The 15810-nt window shown below is 46.8% G+C and overlaps 1 protein-coding gene across 1 annotated transcript in view; it reads right to left on the minus strand.

The window, feature by feature from the left end:
• Positions 1-7316: 7316 nt before the first annotated feature.
• The window catches only part of CHCHD3 (coiled-coil-helix-coiled-coil-helix domain containing 3), a 190152-nt gene continuing 181658 nt past the window's right edge, over positions 7317-15810 (minus strand). The window contains exons 5-6 of the mRNA XM_056846625.1: positions 13086-13221; positions 7317-7359 (exon numbers count right to left, since the gene is read on the minus strand). Of these exons, the coding sequence (XP_056702603.1) occupies positions 7336-7359; positions 13086-13221 (160 nt within the window). The 3' untranslated portion in view covers positions 7317-7335. The remainder of the gene's footprint in view (positions 7360-13085; positions 13222-15810) is intronic.

Raw genomic sequence — 15810 nt, forward strand, 5'->3', positions numbered from 1 at the left:
TCTTCTTCTTCTTCTTCTTCTTCTTCTTCTTCTTACTCCTCCTCCTCCTCCTCTTACTCTTCTCCTTCTAAAACGATCGTATACAATAAACCTTTAAAATATTAAAAACCAGTTCCCATTTGTTAATCAATTGAATAATTAAAACAAGTAGCTTCAGTACATACTGGCATTCTCTTGTCTTGTTTCTTCCCAGAGACAGCCTTACAAAAAAAAAAAAAAGATGTTATATATCTTCTAACAGCAATGGAAAGGATAAATCCCGGCCGGTTGGCTGCGCCTTCTCTTATTTATTTACCTGTTCTAATTCCCTAATTGGCAACATTTGAACTGCATCAAAGTGTAGAGTTGCCTGCGCACCTGCAGATCTGATTGGTATTCAGAAGCGCTTCCAGGAACTCTCTTGCATCAATTAGTGAGATGCTTTGTGATTACAGTTTAATTGATAGTATTTCATTGTGTGTGTGTTAAGTGGTGCAAAAACCGGAGTTGGGTGCAGTAATGTGAAAGAAGCGCTTCTGGTTTCGGGAGAGAAGAATCCTGCCCCAAGATAGAGAAACTCAGCTCCCCAGGCAAAGCGAGAAGCACGTGAATGACTTGTTTACACGGGGACTTGATGGAGGGTTTCCAAAACAGCTACCTTTGCAACCTTCTTCCTCTGTGCTATTCGTTACTGTAACTGGGAGCAGAATCGTTGACAGACATTTTGTGCTTGTCTCTGGCAAGAGGACCTTGCTGAAAAAAGGGAAAATAGATGTTCAACAGCCGGATGACGATACACAACCAGAGAAGAGTTGTTTCAAAGACTAGTTTGGACAGATGTTTAAATTACTTGTGCCGCCGGTTTGATTTTCACCTTGGAAATAGTGGTTTGAGAGAGGGAGGGGTTGCTGATGGTCAGGGCTCAGACAGTGATTGGTGTAGTGGTTAAGAGCGGTGGAGTCTAATCTGCTTCAATTCCCCACTCCTCCATGAGCGGTGGACTCTAATCTGGTGAACCAGGTTGGTTTCCCCACATGAAGCCAGCTGGGTGACCTTGGGCTAGTCACAGCTCTCTCAGCCCCACCTACCTGTCTGTTGTGGGGAGAGGAAGGGAAGGGGATTGTAAGCCAGTTTGATTCTCCTTAAAAGGTAGACAGTTGGCTTATAAAAACCAACTCTTCTTCTTCTTGAAACGAAGTCACCCTGGATCCTAGTCCGCCACTCCAAACACTACAACCCACAGCTCCATGGGCCGTGTCCATGCAGCTTCAGGCCACTCCCTAGGCCTGGCCTAAGCCTCAGACCAGACAAAAAACAAAAGGGGGAAGGAAAGACCAATGCTGGGTACCCAAAGGTTGGGTGGGAAAGGACTCAATTATGTAAAGAAATATATTTATTTTAAGGTGCTGATATCTATATTAAAAACATTAAAATATTATATTAAAGAAAGCACAATGAAGAAGAAGAAGAAGAAGAGTTGGTTGTTATATGCCAATTCTCTCTACCACTTAAGGGAGAATCAAACTGGTTTACAATCGCCTTCCCTTTCCCTCCCCACAACAGACACCCTGGGAGGTAGGTGGGTATGAGAGAGCTGTGACTAGCCCATGGTCACCCAGCTGGCTTCATGTGGAGGAAAGGGGAAAGAAATCTAGTTCACCAGATTAGCCTCTGCCACTCATGTGGAGGAGTGGGGAATCAAACCCAGTTCTGCAGATCAGACTCCACCGCTTCAAACCACCACTCTTAAACACTACACCATGCTGGCTCTTCATACATGGTTGCTACCTTGTATGGAAGTCTAACACAGCTCAGAGAAGAATGAGAAGAAAGTATTCCACAGCAGTGGGCTCTGTAATTTTATAAAGTTTATATAATATATTGGGCACAGAGTTAAATACCTCCCTACATACATACCTGGGCTGTTATAATTCTGCTTTAATACTGTTATACATGTTGTATTATCTATTGGTGTGCATTATAAGTGATGTTATTAGACCACTGCTGAAGGCCAGGGGGGCGAAACGTGTTTGGGTTGGGGTTTCACAGCGTGGTGTAGTGGTTAAGAGCGGTGGTTTGTGTTAAGTCCGCGTGGGGAGGACACACGAGGTCGAGACCGAGTCCCAACAACAACGCGTTTATGGAAGAACAGAACAGAATTGGAGAACTCAGTGCAAACGGCCCTGCTTATATGCTCCCTTGGCCGGCCTCCGCCACTCCCCCCCGATCCATGATGGGGGGAAACAATCCCGGGTTACCAACGGCGCATGCCGGCTTAGGGCCAATGGCGCAAGCCGGTTTGGACCAATGGCGCATGTAGGACTTAGGATCCTTCGCCCAGGACTCAAGCTCCTAAGTTTCCCCCTGCATGCCGCCTAACTATATACATACATTACAGTTTGGAGCAGTGGATTTGGATCTGGAGAATTTCACATGAGCGGCGGAGGCTAATCTGGTGAACTGGATTTGTTTCCCCACTCCTACACATGAAGCCAGCTGGGTGACCTTGGGCTAGTCACAATTCTCTTAGAACGCTCTCAGCCCCACCTACCTCACAGGGTGTCTGTGGTGGGGAGGGGAAGGGAAGGTGATTGTAAGCCGGTTTGGGTCTCCCTTAAGTGGTAGAGTAAGTCGGCATATAAAAAGCAATTCTTCTTCATCAACCTGTATTAGTTGCCATTGTGCTTTCTTTTAATATAATATTTTAATGTTTTAAATACAGATATCAGCCCCTTAAAATAAATATATTTCTTTACACAATTGAGTCTTTTTTCCCACCCAACCTTTGGGTACCCAGCTAAGCCTGAGACCCCTCAGGGTGCCCATTTAACCTCCGGAGCCCTCAGTGCAGTCGCCAAGGGACATGGATTAATGCTTGGTCCAGGTGAGGAGCGATGCGGCTATTCGATATTAGCCAACTGAGATAAAGGATAAAGGACCATTCTGCTCATCTATGAGGGCACAGCTACCTAAGAAGATGGCATCTGGCGCAAGGCATCCAATTCCTACCGTGGGATCTCACGCCCAGCGGAATTGCTGGTGTGATTTAGAGGGATCAAAGAGAGTTAATGCAGCGGATATTGATTGTGGCCGTGGTTCGTACTGTCACTCGAGCATTATTGCAGTAGCATGCTACGTTAATGAAGAAAATGGGGGTGTAAGTGTCCAGACACAACAATTTTAGAACTTTATTTTATATATATATATATATATATATATATATATATATATATATATATATATATATATATATATATATATATATATATATATATATATATATATGAAAATTGTTTTAATTAACATTCTTTATTTTTCCATTAATCTTTCAGAGTACAAGGCCCAAAAGTCACAAAGATTTATATAATTTAGTCTGGTGTGCTAGTGTGGTGCAGTGGTTAAGAGCAGTGGTTTGGAGCGGTGGAGTCTGATCTGGAGAACCGGGTTTGATTCCCCACTCCTCCACATGAATGGCGTAGACTAATCTGGTGAACTAGATTAGTTTCCCCCACTCCTACACATGAAGACAGCTGGGTGACCTTGGGCTAGTCATAGCTCTCTCAGCCTCACAGGGTGTCTGTTGTGGGGAGGGGAAGTGAAGGTGATTGTAAGCTGGTTTGAGTCTCCCTTAAGTAGTAGAGAAAGTCGGCATATAAAAACAAACTCTTCTTCTTTGCCACTGAAGAAGGCAAATTTGCTGAATTGCGTATGGTCTATATGTGATTGTTTGTTTATGGTTTGTGTATGATTGTATGTCTTATTGTATATTATGCCTATAGTGTTATTTTAGTATATGTGTTTGGAAGGCTTCTTGCAAGGCCATAAAGGAGTTATTAGCGTCAATTGGATTTTAACTTGTATTAAACTTATATGTATTCGGAAAACTTTTTAATGGTTTAACTTTTAATCATATTGTTGGCCTTGTCAGCTGTTTTTTTTGCTTGACCTTCTAGGTACTTAATTCCGTTTATAGGGTTAAGTTTTGGTTCCTCCCCTCTTTTTTGGACTCTCTTGATGCTATGCAACCTGCCTGAACGCTTATGGGATAACCAAGGGAGAGGTATTTCTCCTGCTGCTATAAACGTCACTGAATTCCTACCTAGTGTCAGATCATATTCTCCCACCTTCTCCAGTTTTGTTCGACTGAAAGCTAAAAAGACTGGTGGCGCACCACAATATGGAAGGCTAAGAGCCTAGTTTTACACTGAAACTATTTGACGGATTTCAGTGGGTTTAGAAATGCCTAATTCTACATAAGATCAGTCTTCAGGGCTGGAGATGAGTCCTGAACCATGGTCTGACCTCTGCCTACTTAAAACCAAGGTGAAATGTGGTCCTGACACCCCATGTGAAAGGGCCCCCATGTAAAATGGTCCACCCACAGAGGATCATGGTGGTGCCAGTGTGGTGTAGTGGTTAAGAGCAGTGGTTTGGAGTGGTGGACTCTAATCTGGAGAACCGGGTTTGATTCCCCACTCCTCCACATGAGCGGCAGAGGCTAATCTGGTGAACCGGGTTGGTTTCCCCACTCCTCCACACGAGCGGCAGAGGCTAATCTGGTGAACCGGGTTGGTTTCCCCACTCCTCCACATGAAGCCAGCTGGGTGACCTTGGGCTAGTCACAGCTCTCTTAGAGCTCTCTCAGCTCCACCTACCTCACAGGGTGTCTGTTGTGGTGAGGGGAAGTGAAGGTGATTGTAAGCTGGTTTAATTCTCCCTTAAGTCGGCAAATAAAAACCAGCTCTTCTTCTTCTTCGTTGTCGTCATCATCATCATCATGAATCCTACTAGATTCCAGAACGCTCTAGGGGATTTTAGGAGTCTAAATGTGTTCTGTTGAGGCCGCAGCGGAAACATGGAATGTGAAACTCCTTGAAGCTATTAACAAGGTTGCCCCTTGTTGACCTCTCCTGTCCATGGGACAAAACCCAGTCCCCTGGTTTTCCATGGAGCTGGGTGATCTGAAAATGGTTGGGGGCATCTAGAATGTCGGAGAACTCACCCTGAATCTGACAGATCTTGCTATAGAGCTCATTGTCGCTGTCAACACAGCTTCATAGGTCTTACAAATAAAGGTTACTTCTCTATTATATCATCAACTAGTTCATCCCAATTGTTCAAGGTAGCTCAGCATTTGTTGATGCCTAAATCTGAGCCTCTGATGTCCCAGGAACAGACAATGAGCTGTGATACTTTTGCCAAGTTTTTTTTCCTGATAAAATATTGAAAATACGCTCTGATCCGTAGTGTTTTCAAGGCAAACTATGAACAGTAGTCTGCCATTGCTTGCCTCTGCGTAGCAATCCTGGTTTCCTTGGTGATCTCCCATCCAACTACTAAACAGGGCTACTGTATTTTCTGGCGTATAAGATTACTTTTTAACCCAGGAAAATCTTCTCAAAAGTCGGGGGTCGTCTTATACGCCGGGTGTCGTCTTATACGCCGGATGCTGAATTCCGAGCCGGACTGGAGAATCTGCCTGGGGAGCCGCCTCCGCTCTGTCCATGTCCGGCAGAGGAGGGAGGGGAGGCGAGCCCGGCGAGGGCGCTCATTGCCCAGCTCGGAGTCGGAGCCAGGTGCGCCGGGGTGCACGGAGGGAAGTGCTCGGCTGTGCTCCAGCGGCAGCACAAGGCAGGCATGCGGCTGGCTGGCTGGCTGGCCGGGGCTGGGGTGGCCACTCTCTTCTCCCGGCACAGGGTGTTTTGGCTGCCGCCTAGCACACCCAACATGCCCCCTTTCCTCCCCGGCCTCCGCTTTTACACTCTTCCATGCCGGGAGGTCAGCCCCCGGCCTCCTCCTGTTCCTCCCGCCAGCCCCGCCTCCCGGCGCGCTGCCAGCTCGTCCAGCCGCCCTCGCCCCCTCTTTCTCCCGCCCCGGTAAGTGGTGTTGTTTCCCCGGGGATTGAGCCGCCCCAGGAGGACTGGGGGTGGCCTCGGGGTTGGGGCGCAGTCCCGAGGGCCGGCCCCAGGCCGCGGACTCGGGACAATCCCAAACTCTATATTTTAACTGTAAAAATGTGGGGTCGTCTTATACGCCCAGTCGTCTTGTACGCCGGAAAATACGGTAACCCTACTTAGCTTCTGAGATCTGACAAGAGGAGGCTAGCCTGGGCCATTCAGGTCATGGTAATGATTGACGCCGTCAAGTCACAGCCAACTTATGGCAACCCATCCAAGTACTAACTGGGGCTGACTCTGCTTAGCTTCCGAGATCTGATGAGATGGGGCTAGCTGGGCCATCCAGGTCAGGGTAATAATAGAGTACCGTCAAATCACAGCCTACTTATGGCAACCTAGTAGGGTTTTAAAGGTAAGAGATGTTCAGAGCTGGTTTGACACTGCCTGTCTCTGCATAGCAACCCTGGACTTCCTTGGTGGTCTCCAACTACTAAGCAGGACCGACCCTGCTTTGCTTCTGAGATCTGATGAGATGGGGTACCCTGGGCCATCCAGGTCAGGACAAGAGGCGAACAGAGGTGGTTTGCCATTGCCTGCCTCTGCATAGCAACCCTGGACTTTCTTGGTGATCTCCCCTCCAAGTACTAACCAGGACTGACCCAGCTTAGCTTCTGAGATCTGATGAGATGGGGTAGCCTGGGCCATCCGGGTCAGGGCATTGCACCCTAAACCCCTGCTGTTTGGCACCCATTGCAGCACCTTATGCATTCCTCCGCGGAGCAGAGCACACCAAGCATTTTCAGCCCTGCGTTTCACAAAATGAATTTTTATTTGTGATACTGAGAAGACATAATTGTCAGTATTTGGTGACAGCCCAGCCCAATCATAGGCTACTATTACAAAGTAATCAAATGCCTTATTAGAATTATAATTTGCAATCAATGAACTCCCGTGCAACGGAGGCTTTAAGGAACACAATTCCAGCTGAGTGGGGAAACGGACGCCCCTTTTCGGTTACATAATTTTGGCAATAAATTAAACCAATGTCCTCGTGATCATGCAAAGGAAAACAGAACATTTCGAAGGTCACGGCAGGCAGCTGATGAAGACCCAGGGAAGGGGATGTGGCAGTGGAGGACGGATTTGCGGCGGAAAAAACTGGAGGATCTGGCAGAGGGATTTCCCTCCCACCAGGTCAGTGCAAGTCTTCTGCCTTGCCTTTCTTCAATCACTGGTAAGTGGGTTTTATGAGCTGCCCTTAGATGTGTGGTTTCGAGCATAATGAGTTAGGGGTCTCAGCCGCGTGGTCTGCTGGTCTTGATTCGGCCCTTCTGGATTTGCTCTCTCCTTCCCTCTCCGCCTGCCCCGTAAATGGGCTGTTGGATTACGCTCAAACAAAACACCCCGTTCTGCTGCTGGAATTGGAGTTGACGGATTGGTGCTCGATGAGGAGGGACCTCTACCCTCCTCTGCCAGCCATGCCCTGCAAGGACATGAAAAGAAGCAAAAAGAAAGAAAGAATCGTTGTAAGCAATACTGGGGCCCAGAAAACAGAGATCCCAGAGGGTTGAAAGGAGCCCAAAGGCTGCCAAGCACAATACCCGCCCAAAGGCAGGGCCATTTATCTGCCCGTAGCTCCCCTCCCTCCACAAACAAGCCAGACTCAACAGTATATATAACCAACAAAAAAACAAGGGAGAAGGTACTAAATTTGTCAGCTAGACACACTGTAGACCAATAGTACCTCCTAAAATAAAATGTTGCAACATTATTAGATTATAAACATATAATCTTTTTAAATTTCAAGAAAAGTAGGTTATGACTCACCATGAGATATACATCAAAATTATTTCAGCATAACTAATGTACAGACATATAAACTGTGGATGTAATGTACAATATCCTATTGATATTTTATCATTTAAAGATTGTATTTTAACCATTGATTACTGTATTTAAAGATCTATGCCACTAGAGGTTTGAATTTAATTTAATCGATTTGATTGTACAATATCTGCTTATATTACTTATATAAGTAATCTTACAGGTATATATTCGACAGGTGATTCAATTCAATGCCAATTCAAATTGTTGACTCAACACGTAGTGTTCCAACAGGCGGTATTAACAAGTCTATTAGTGTAAATTTTGGGATAACAAATGATGTGGTCCTGTTGGAGCAAATAGTCGGTCCAATAGGTAGTATCCAACAGGCACACGGCACCACAAGCAAAAGGCAGTGGTGTTCAAAGAGTTCTTCCCAGCACCCCCCTGCTCTGAGCTTCCTGTGTGCCTCTTTCCCTTGAAAACCCTACTGGGTTGCCGTAAGTCAGCTGTGACTTGATGGCAGTTCGTACGCACACAGCACCTACTTGTTTCTAAGTGTTAAGGTGGGGCAGGAAAAGGACTCACCGTATCCAAAAGGAACATAAGCTGCTAAGCAGAGATGAACAAGAGAGGGGTGGGGGGAAAGGCAGCCAGGGTTAGGTAGCCTCTCCAGTTTTCTCTGCCTGCCTCTGGAGGAAAGTCAGAATCCTCAGCAAGAGCCCAGCTATTAGTCAAAATGGATACTGGTCACGATGCATGCCTGTTCTCTCCAGAATTAGAGGAGCATGCCTATTATATTAGGTGCTGTGGAACACAGGCAGGATAAATGCTGCTGCAGTCGTCTTGTTTGTGGGCTTCCTAGAGGCACCGGGTTGGCCACTGTGTGAGAACGGACTGCTGGACTTGATGGACCTTGGTCTGATCCAGCAGGGCCTTTCTTATGTTCTTAATTCATGGCTTCCTTTCAAGTCAGGACTATAACGTGTAGCCGGGCTCTTTGTTATAGATTCTGTTGCATCAGACCGGCTTGCCAGCAATTGCTACAAGGCTGAATATTCAACACTGTACAAATTTAAACACTACATAAATTAACACGAGGTCTTTTTTTAAGGAGACGGGGGGTAGGGTAGGGGAGAGAGGCTGCGAGTTAGAAAGCAGAGCCCTGGTTCCTCTCTTTACGAATCTGCCAGGTGAGCGCGGGCGTCCAGGTGGCTGCCTGTCCTTTGCAGATTGCTGACTACGAGAAAAGTCATTTCCACGGCAAGGGAGGCCCAGTGTGGCGCCGAGAAGATTGAGCTGGGCGAGCGGGGGAGGGGGTTTCCTCCGTGCATTTTTGAAGCTGCAGCGGAAGCTACACCTGCAACGTTTTGGGATTAATTGCTCAGAAACCTTGCTAATTGTAGGACGTTTCCCTTGGTTAAAAACAGTCCCGCGCACGTGCGCTAAATTATGTACCACGCTGGCTTTGCACAGAACCGCAGAACAGCTAGGAGAAGCATGTCAGAGTGCCATGATAATTAGCACCCCTGTCCAGTTTTCGGAGCTCTCTACAATAATGTTTATGGTCAACATGGTTTATAAGCCACTCAACAGTCCAAGAGACCAGTTGAACGTAAAAACCCGTCTAAATTAACATGGTGAAAGGATGATGGACCACAGAAATCCCGATATTAACTCCAAGGATGAAATCGGCCGATTTTTGCCATCTCCAGTTAAATTACAAAGAAAAAGGAGCGTGGGGGGGGGGGAGAGATGCTTGCAAATATCCTTGGCTCCTCGTCGCTTAACATATGAAGCCAGTGTGGTGCAGTGGTTAGGAGCGGAGGATTCTATCAGGTGAACCGGGTTGATTTCCCCATTCCTACACGTCATGAGACGACAAGAGTCACTGGAAAAGACAGTCATGCTAGGAAAAGTTGAGAGCAGCAGGAAAAGAGGAAGACCCAACAAGACAACAGCCTTCAATTTGCAAGATCTGAGCAAGGCTATCAAAGATAGGACATTTTGGAGGACTTTCATTCATAGGGTCGCCATGAGTCGGAAGCGACTTGATGACACAACGCGCGCGCACACACACACACACACACACACACACACACACACACACACACATGAAGCCAGCTGGGTGACCTTGGGCTGGTCACAGTTCTCTCAGCCCCACCTACCACACAAGGTGCCTGTTGTGGGGAGTGGAAGGGAAGGACATTGTAAGCCGGTTTGATTCTCCTTAAAAAAAAAACAGGTAGAGCAAGTTGGCATATAAAGACCAACTTTTCTTCCTCTTCTTATATTGAATCAGGCCATTGGTCCATCAGGGTCAAGACTGCCCACTCAGACTGGCAGCGGCTCTCCAGGGTCTCAGGCAGAGGTCTATCACTCATCAGCTGCCTGATCCTTCTAACTGGAGATGCTGGGGATTGAACCTGGGACCTTCCGCATGCAGATGCTCCACCACTGAGTGACATGTAGCCACCATCCCTGGTTGGATACCCCTGGCCCTTTTCAGCGGTGGGGATACGGAGGGAGAAAGAAGGGGAACAGTGAGGGCCATCACTTGCCCATCCACCTGTGGGCCATTTCTCCTCCCCATGGAAGAGACCACCCAATCACCTCCTCAGCACAGATGTGATGGTCAGCTTGGAGGCAGAGGCCAGCAGCAGAGAGAATCGGCATGGGAACTCGGGAATGAGCTGCTACATCGTCTGCCTTGTGAATATAAAATCTGAGATTTAAACTCATTTAACATTTTTTCCATTGTACTTGTGGCGAACTTTATCTACAAAAGCACAGAACTTAGCAACATTACTTGTGACCTGTGAATTTTCATCACAGAGGAGTTTTTCGAGTCAAGTTTTTCCAGAACGATCTAGGATTTTCTTTAGCAGAGGGTAAATAATCTTCGTTCACATTCTGTTGCAGAAAGGAAAATGAGAAAACACACGTTCTCGAGTCTCTACTTCCCCAAGTATACATGAACACTTTCTCTCCGAGAAGCGCATGAGGGAAGGGGAGCAAATAAAAATGGGTTTCTTCCCGAAAGCCCCCTTTCTCCAGTAGCAGGAGGGGTGACGGGGAGTGGGGGTCTGCACTGCAGAATATCAAGCGTACAACGCCAAAACTGCAACTAGAGCGAAAACACACACACCCAGCAGGCAGCAGGCAACAATCATGTATCTATAAAGAGGCCATAATTGGCCCTTTCCGTCTCTCAGACTCACGCATACAGTCTCCGAGTTGACGGAGTTCTCTTGAGAGACTCCACAAAGTAAACTTGGCCAGCTGCCTTGACAGCCATTATAAACTGGCGTGCCCCTGGATCGGCAGACATGCAAAGCAAGCGGATGATAGCCGTACAAGCAGAGCACGGCTTCTGGCCCTGCCAGTCCACTGGGGACGCTCTCTGAAAGAGAGCGGGCCAGCTTGGGCGGAAATGGAATTAGAGCAAGAGAAAGTGGAGGATAATTTATGAAGCATTTGCCATCAGCGAGCCGAGCGGACGTGCAACTGACCGCCTTTGCTGGCAGCGCGACCGCGGAGCTGCTGGTGGGTTTCCAGAGGGAAGTTCTCCCGTTAGCGCCCTGCTGAAATGCGTGAGGGCAATGTTGAAGAACATCCCAGGCAACTTACCTCTAATCAGGGCCGGCGCCAGCATAGGCTGGGGGGCATCTGCCAGGGCCCAGAGCTTCTTGCAGGGCCGGCTGCCACAGTCCCCTGCATGCACCCTTCCTCCGCTACCTAGCTGCACACCCTCCTCCTGCCCACTTGCAAACTGTGGAGCTCCCTGCCCCAAGATGTGGGGACGGCTGCCAAGTTGGAAGGCTTTAAGAGGGGAGTGGACATGTTCATGGCTACTAGTCAAAATGGATAGTAGTCAGGATGCATCCCTATTCTCTCCAGTATCTGAGGAGCATGCCTATTATATGAGGTGCTGTGGAACACAGGCAGGATGCTGCTGCAGTTTGTTCACACAGTGGCCAACCAGGTGCCTCTAGGAAGCCCACAAACAAGATGACTGCAGCAGCACCATCCTGCCTGTGTTAAGAACATACGAAAAGCCCCGCTGGACCAGACCAGTCTCTTCACACAGTGGCCAACCAGGTGCCTCTAGGAAGCCCATGAACAAGGCGACTGCAGCAGCATTATCATGGCTGTGTTCCACAGCACCTAAGATAATAAGCATGCTCCTCTGCTACTGGAGAGAATGGGTATGCATTATGACTAGTATTCATTTTGATTAGTATCCAATGACTCCTAAGGACTTTCACCATTACCATGCTACAGAAAAACTGTATTCTCGTATTCTCCACAGACATGAACCAAAACTACCCTGGGCCTCCCTATTTTTTGGGAAAAAGCCCCCAGATCCCAATGGCCTGTATTCAAAAATAGCTCATAAGGCACTTTCCTCTACACTGATCACCCTAAAAGGCTCAACAGTCTTTGCGGGGGTTGGCATGCAAAACGCCAGCAGAAAATTCATCTTTTGTTTCCTGGCCATAGTATGGCACAAAGTGGCCAAAATGAGAGGAAGAGGCAGTGTGGGAGGGCTAGATAAAATGCATGCCCTCTTGGAATGACTAAATAGAAGATATTAAAATCTGCAGGCCAAAAAGGATGCTGCATCATTTTGAGCCAAACTGTAGACATGGATCGAATGCCCACCTATTATGGCTACGTTCTCCAGCTAATTTTAGCGAGATGTGTAAAAATTTAAAGAAAGGAAATCTACAAATTGAGTACAATTAAGGGAGCGGGAAGACAATAACGTTTTCTATTGTTAAGTATTAATACAGGAGCCATTTAGCAAAATGCTGAACAAAATTAACATAGGCGCAATTGAGACAATTCGAAGATATGCAAAGACAAACTAAATTTGATGGTGACCACAGGAGCTTCCCAGGTTGTTTATTCACCCGAAACGGCGGCGGGGAAGGAGAAGAGAAACACACACACCAGGGCTGCCGTGTGCCCAATCTGGATGGGGGTCTTGCGGGCAATTAAAAAAACACCACAACTGTTCCTAAAACGGTGTCTGCGGTCATAGGATGGACCTGTGGCTGCCGGCACATTTAGTTTGGCTCCCAGTAGAACAACAATGAAGTAGAGAACACTATATCATGAAATGGTCAAATCCAAGAAGGTGCGAAGACCCTCTAGAGTAGCGTTTCTCAACCTTTTTACCCTTGCGGAACCCCTGAAATAATATTCATGTCTCAGGGAACCCCTACATATGATTACATATGATTTACATATGATTAGCCTATTCATCACTATTTCTCGCGGGGAACCTTGGTTGAGAATTGCTACTCTGGTTGAGAAACACTGCTCTGGAGGCCCAGCCCACAGTTCCAATTCTTGTCCTTGCGGCTGTACCGAACCCACCTGCTTGGCAAGGTTGACGCACTTCAAGTACTCGTTGGCCAGCGTTGAGCAGCTGAGTGTCTGCCGAGAGTTCTGCTGGTAGCACTGGAGAATTTTGCTCTGCAGGTCCACGCAGACTGGGTGAGACTCGTATCGCCTGCAATGGAGAAAGGGGAAGAGAACAACCAGCGTGCTGAATGGATGCATTCACAGTTGGAAGCAGCAAAACACCTTTGCGTTGCAGCTGTTACTAGAGTTTTCCTCCACATATGGATTTTCATAATTAAATGAAGGGACGAGAAGCATGCCCTGCATCCCGTTTCCAACGGTGGCAATGGAGATGCTTCTAGGAAGCCTATCAGATGTATGTGAAGGCAACATCCTTGCTTCCATGGTTTGTCCTTCATCAAGTGGTATTCAAAAGCACACGGCCTATGAATATGAAGGCTTTAGTCCAGTAGCACCTTAAAGACTAATAAAATGTCTGTCAGGGTATGAGCTTGCTGAAGAAGTGAGCTGTGGCTCATGAAAGCTCATGCCAGAAATTTTCTTTAAGGCGCTACTGGACTCTTACTCTTTTCTACTGCTACAGACAGGTGGGATACAAATTTTGTTATCAACAACAACAACAACAATAATGATAATGATAATAGTATCAAATGTTACATCTCCTTTCTCTTTTTTGCACATGCCCTATTACCTATTTTTAAGACAGATGTCCGAGAATGAACATTTTAAAGAACTGATCTTTCAAAAAAAGAGCATAGTATTCTTCATGGCTCATTTCTCAAAATGGGAGTCCTTAAAGGTAGCAAATGAGGCTGATTCTCAAGGGCAAGCATTCTACGAGCGTTTCATAAACTTAGAATACACACATTTTGATTAGTTTCAGTTCAGGGGCTGGATCCAAATGACCATCGGCAGAAGACGAATGGCCGCATGTACTGCTCCACAAACAATTGGGCAAGAGTTATAATAGAGTGCAATGAAATAACTAGAAATGGAACTTATCTGATATCCAATTTATTTACTCTCAATGTTGACAGAGTACAGTTTTCTTTAACCCAGCCATGAATTTCTTAAAGGAACATTATAGTCCCACAGGGTCAATACAATGGATGAATAGCAAAACAGTACAGGCTGGGCCAGAGAAATAACATCAGAACTAACAAAATTGCTTCAGTTTTTTGATCTATAAAGTAGGGGTGAGTTTAATTCATTCATATACATGCATGTATAAGAAACTGCCGCCAAGTCGCGCTGACTTAAGGCAACCCTGTACGGTTTTCAAGGCAAGAGAAATTAACACATGAAGCTGCCTTACTCTGAATCAGACCCTTGGTCCATCAAAGTCAGTACTGTCTGCTCATCAGCTCTCCCGGGACTCACCCAGTAGGCACATCACCTACTTGCCTAGTCCCTTTAACTGGAGATGCAGGGGACTGAACCAGGGACCATCTGCATGCCGAGCAGATGCTCTACCGCTGAGCCACAGCCCATCCCCCTCCACATTCAGAAGTGGTTTGCCATTACCTGCCTCTGCATCTCTACCCTGAACTTCCATGGTGGTCTCCCATCTGAGGACTAACCAGGGCCTACCCTGCTTAGCTTCCTAGATCTGACAAGATCAGGCTAGCCTGGGCCATCCAGGTCAGGGCTTATACATGCATATCCACACACAGAAACCCAAGTTCAAATCCTCAGTCAGGCATGAAGCTCAGTAAAGTTGCAATTCTATGCATACTTACCTTGGAGTAAGCACCACTGAATGTTGTGGGACTTACTGCTGACAGACATGCATAGGATTGCACCCCAAATGACCTAAGGCCTGTCATTCTCTGGGCCTAAATCACACCAGGGAGCTATTGGCCATTCATTACTGGCTTGACCCACACTTTCCTGTTAGGAATCTATGCACCAGCAGTCTCCAAGCTCAAATCAAGTCCTCGCCCTTTAAATGCTGCTTTTTAATCGGCTTACTTGTGGTGCTTACTGTGAGAGAAAACTCTCCCCCTAAAACCCAACTGCCATATAAAAAAGCATTTTAAGACCAACAACAAAACAACAATAATGGAGCAATCTGAAAGAAGGGGGGGGGGAATCCAAGCTTCGGTTTTAAAAAGCCTTTCTTCTGCTAAGAGCTCTGAGGAAGCAGGAAGTATTTGAATCCCCGCTTCTGGACATGCTGCTTTGTAATTGGCTGTGAGCGAAACCAAACTTGTGTGCCCCACACTTTGCCATCTGCATGGGGATTTCACCCAGGAATTGCTCAGGGGAGAGGGAAGAGTCAGGTTAACAGAGGAATGGGAAAACCCAGACATTGCGAGGGCTGGCACTGAGGTCATCTCTAATGGATGGAAAATTCATGCAGAACTCCAAGGAACAACCGATTCAGACCAGGGGCGAACGTGAGTGAAAGTACCCATGCATAAAGGACCATTGTGATTGTAAAATGGGGGGGGGGATTACAATGTCCCTGAACTCCTTGGAGAAAGAGCAAGGGGGGAAAGCAACAGGCCAATAAAAATGAACAATAAAGCTGCCAGCGGCAAACAGAATGCCCATCCGTTCATTTTCTATCAGATGATGATTGTTGTCGTAATAAGATCCTTATTTTTATTACAGCCATTTCACACTGATGAGATTTATTGTCTTCGTCCAGTGTTGATTTTATCAGCTGCCTGGGGCTTGCCTATAAGAAGGCTGAGGTATAACTTCATTAAGTACATCTGATCGGCTGAGCTGC

The sequence above is a fragment of the Euleptes europaea genome, chromosome 3 (genome assembly GCF_029931775.1).
Source record: "Euleptes europaea isolate rEulEur1 chromosome 3, rEulEur1.hap1, whole genome shotgun sequence".
Taxonomy (NCBI): domain Eukaryota; kingdom Metazoa; phylum Chordata; class Lepidosauria; order Squamata; family Sphaerodactylidae; genus Euleptes; species Euleptes europaea.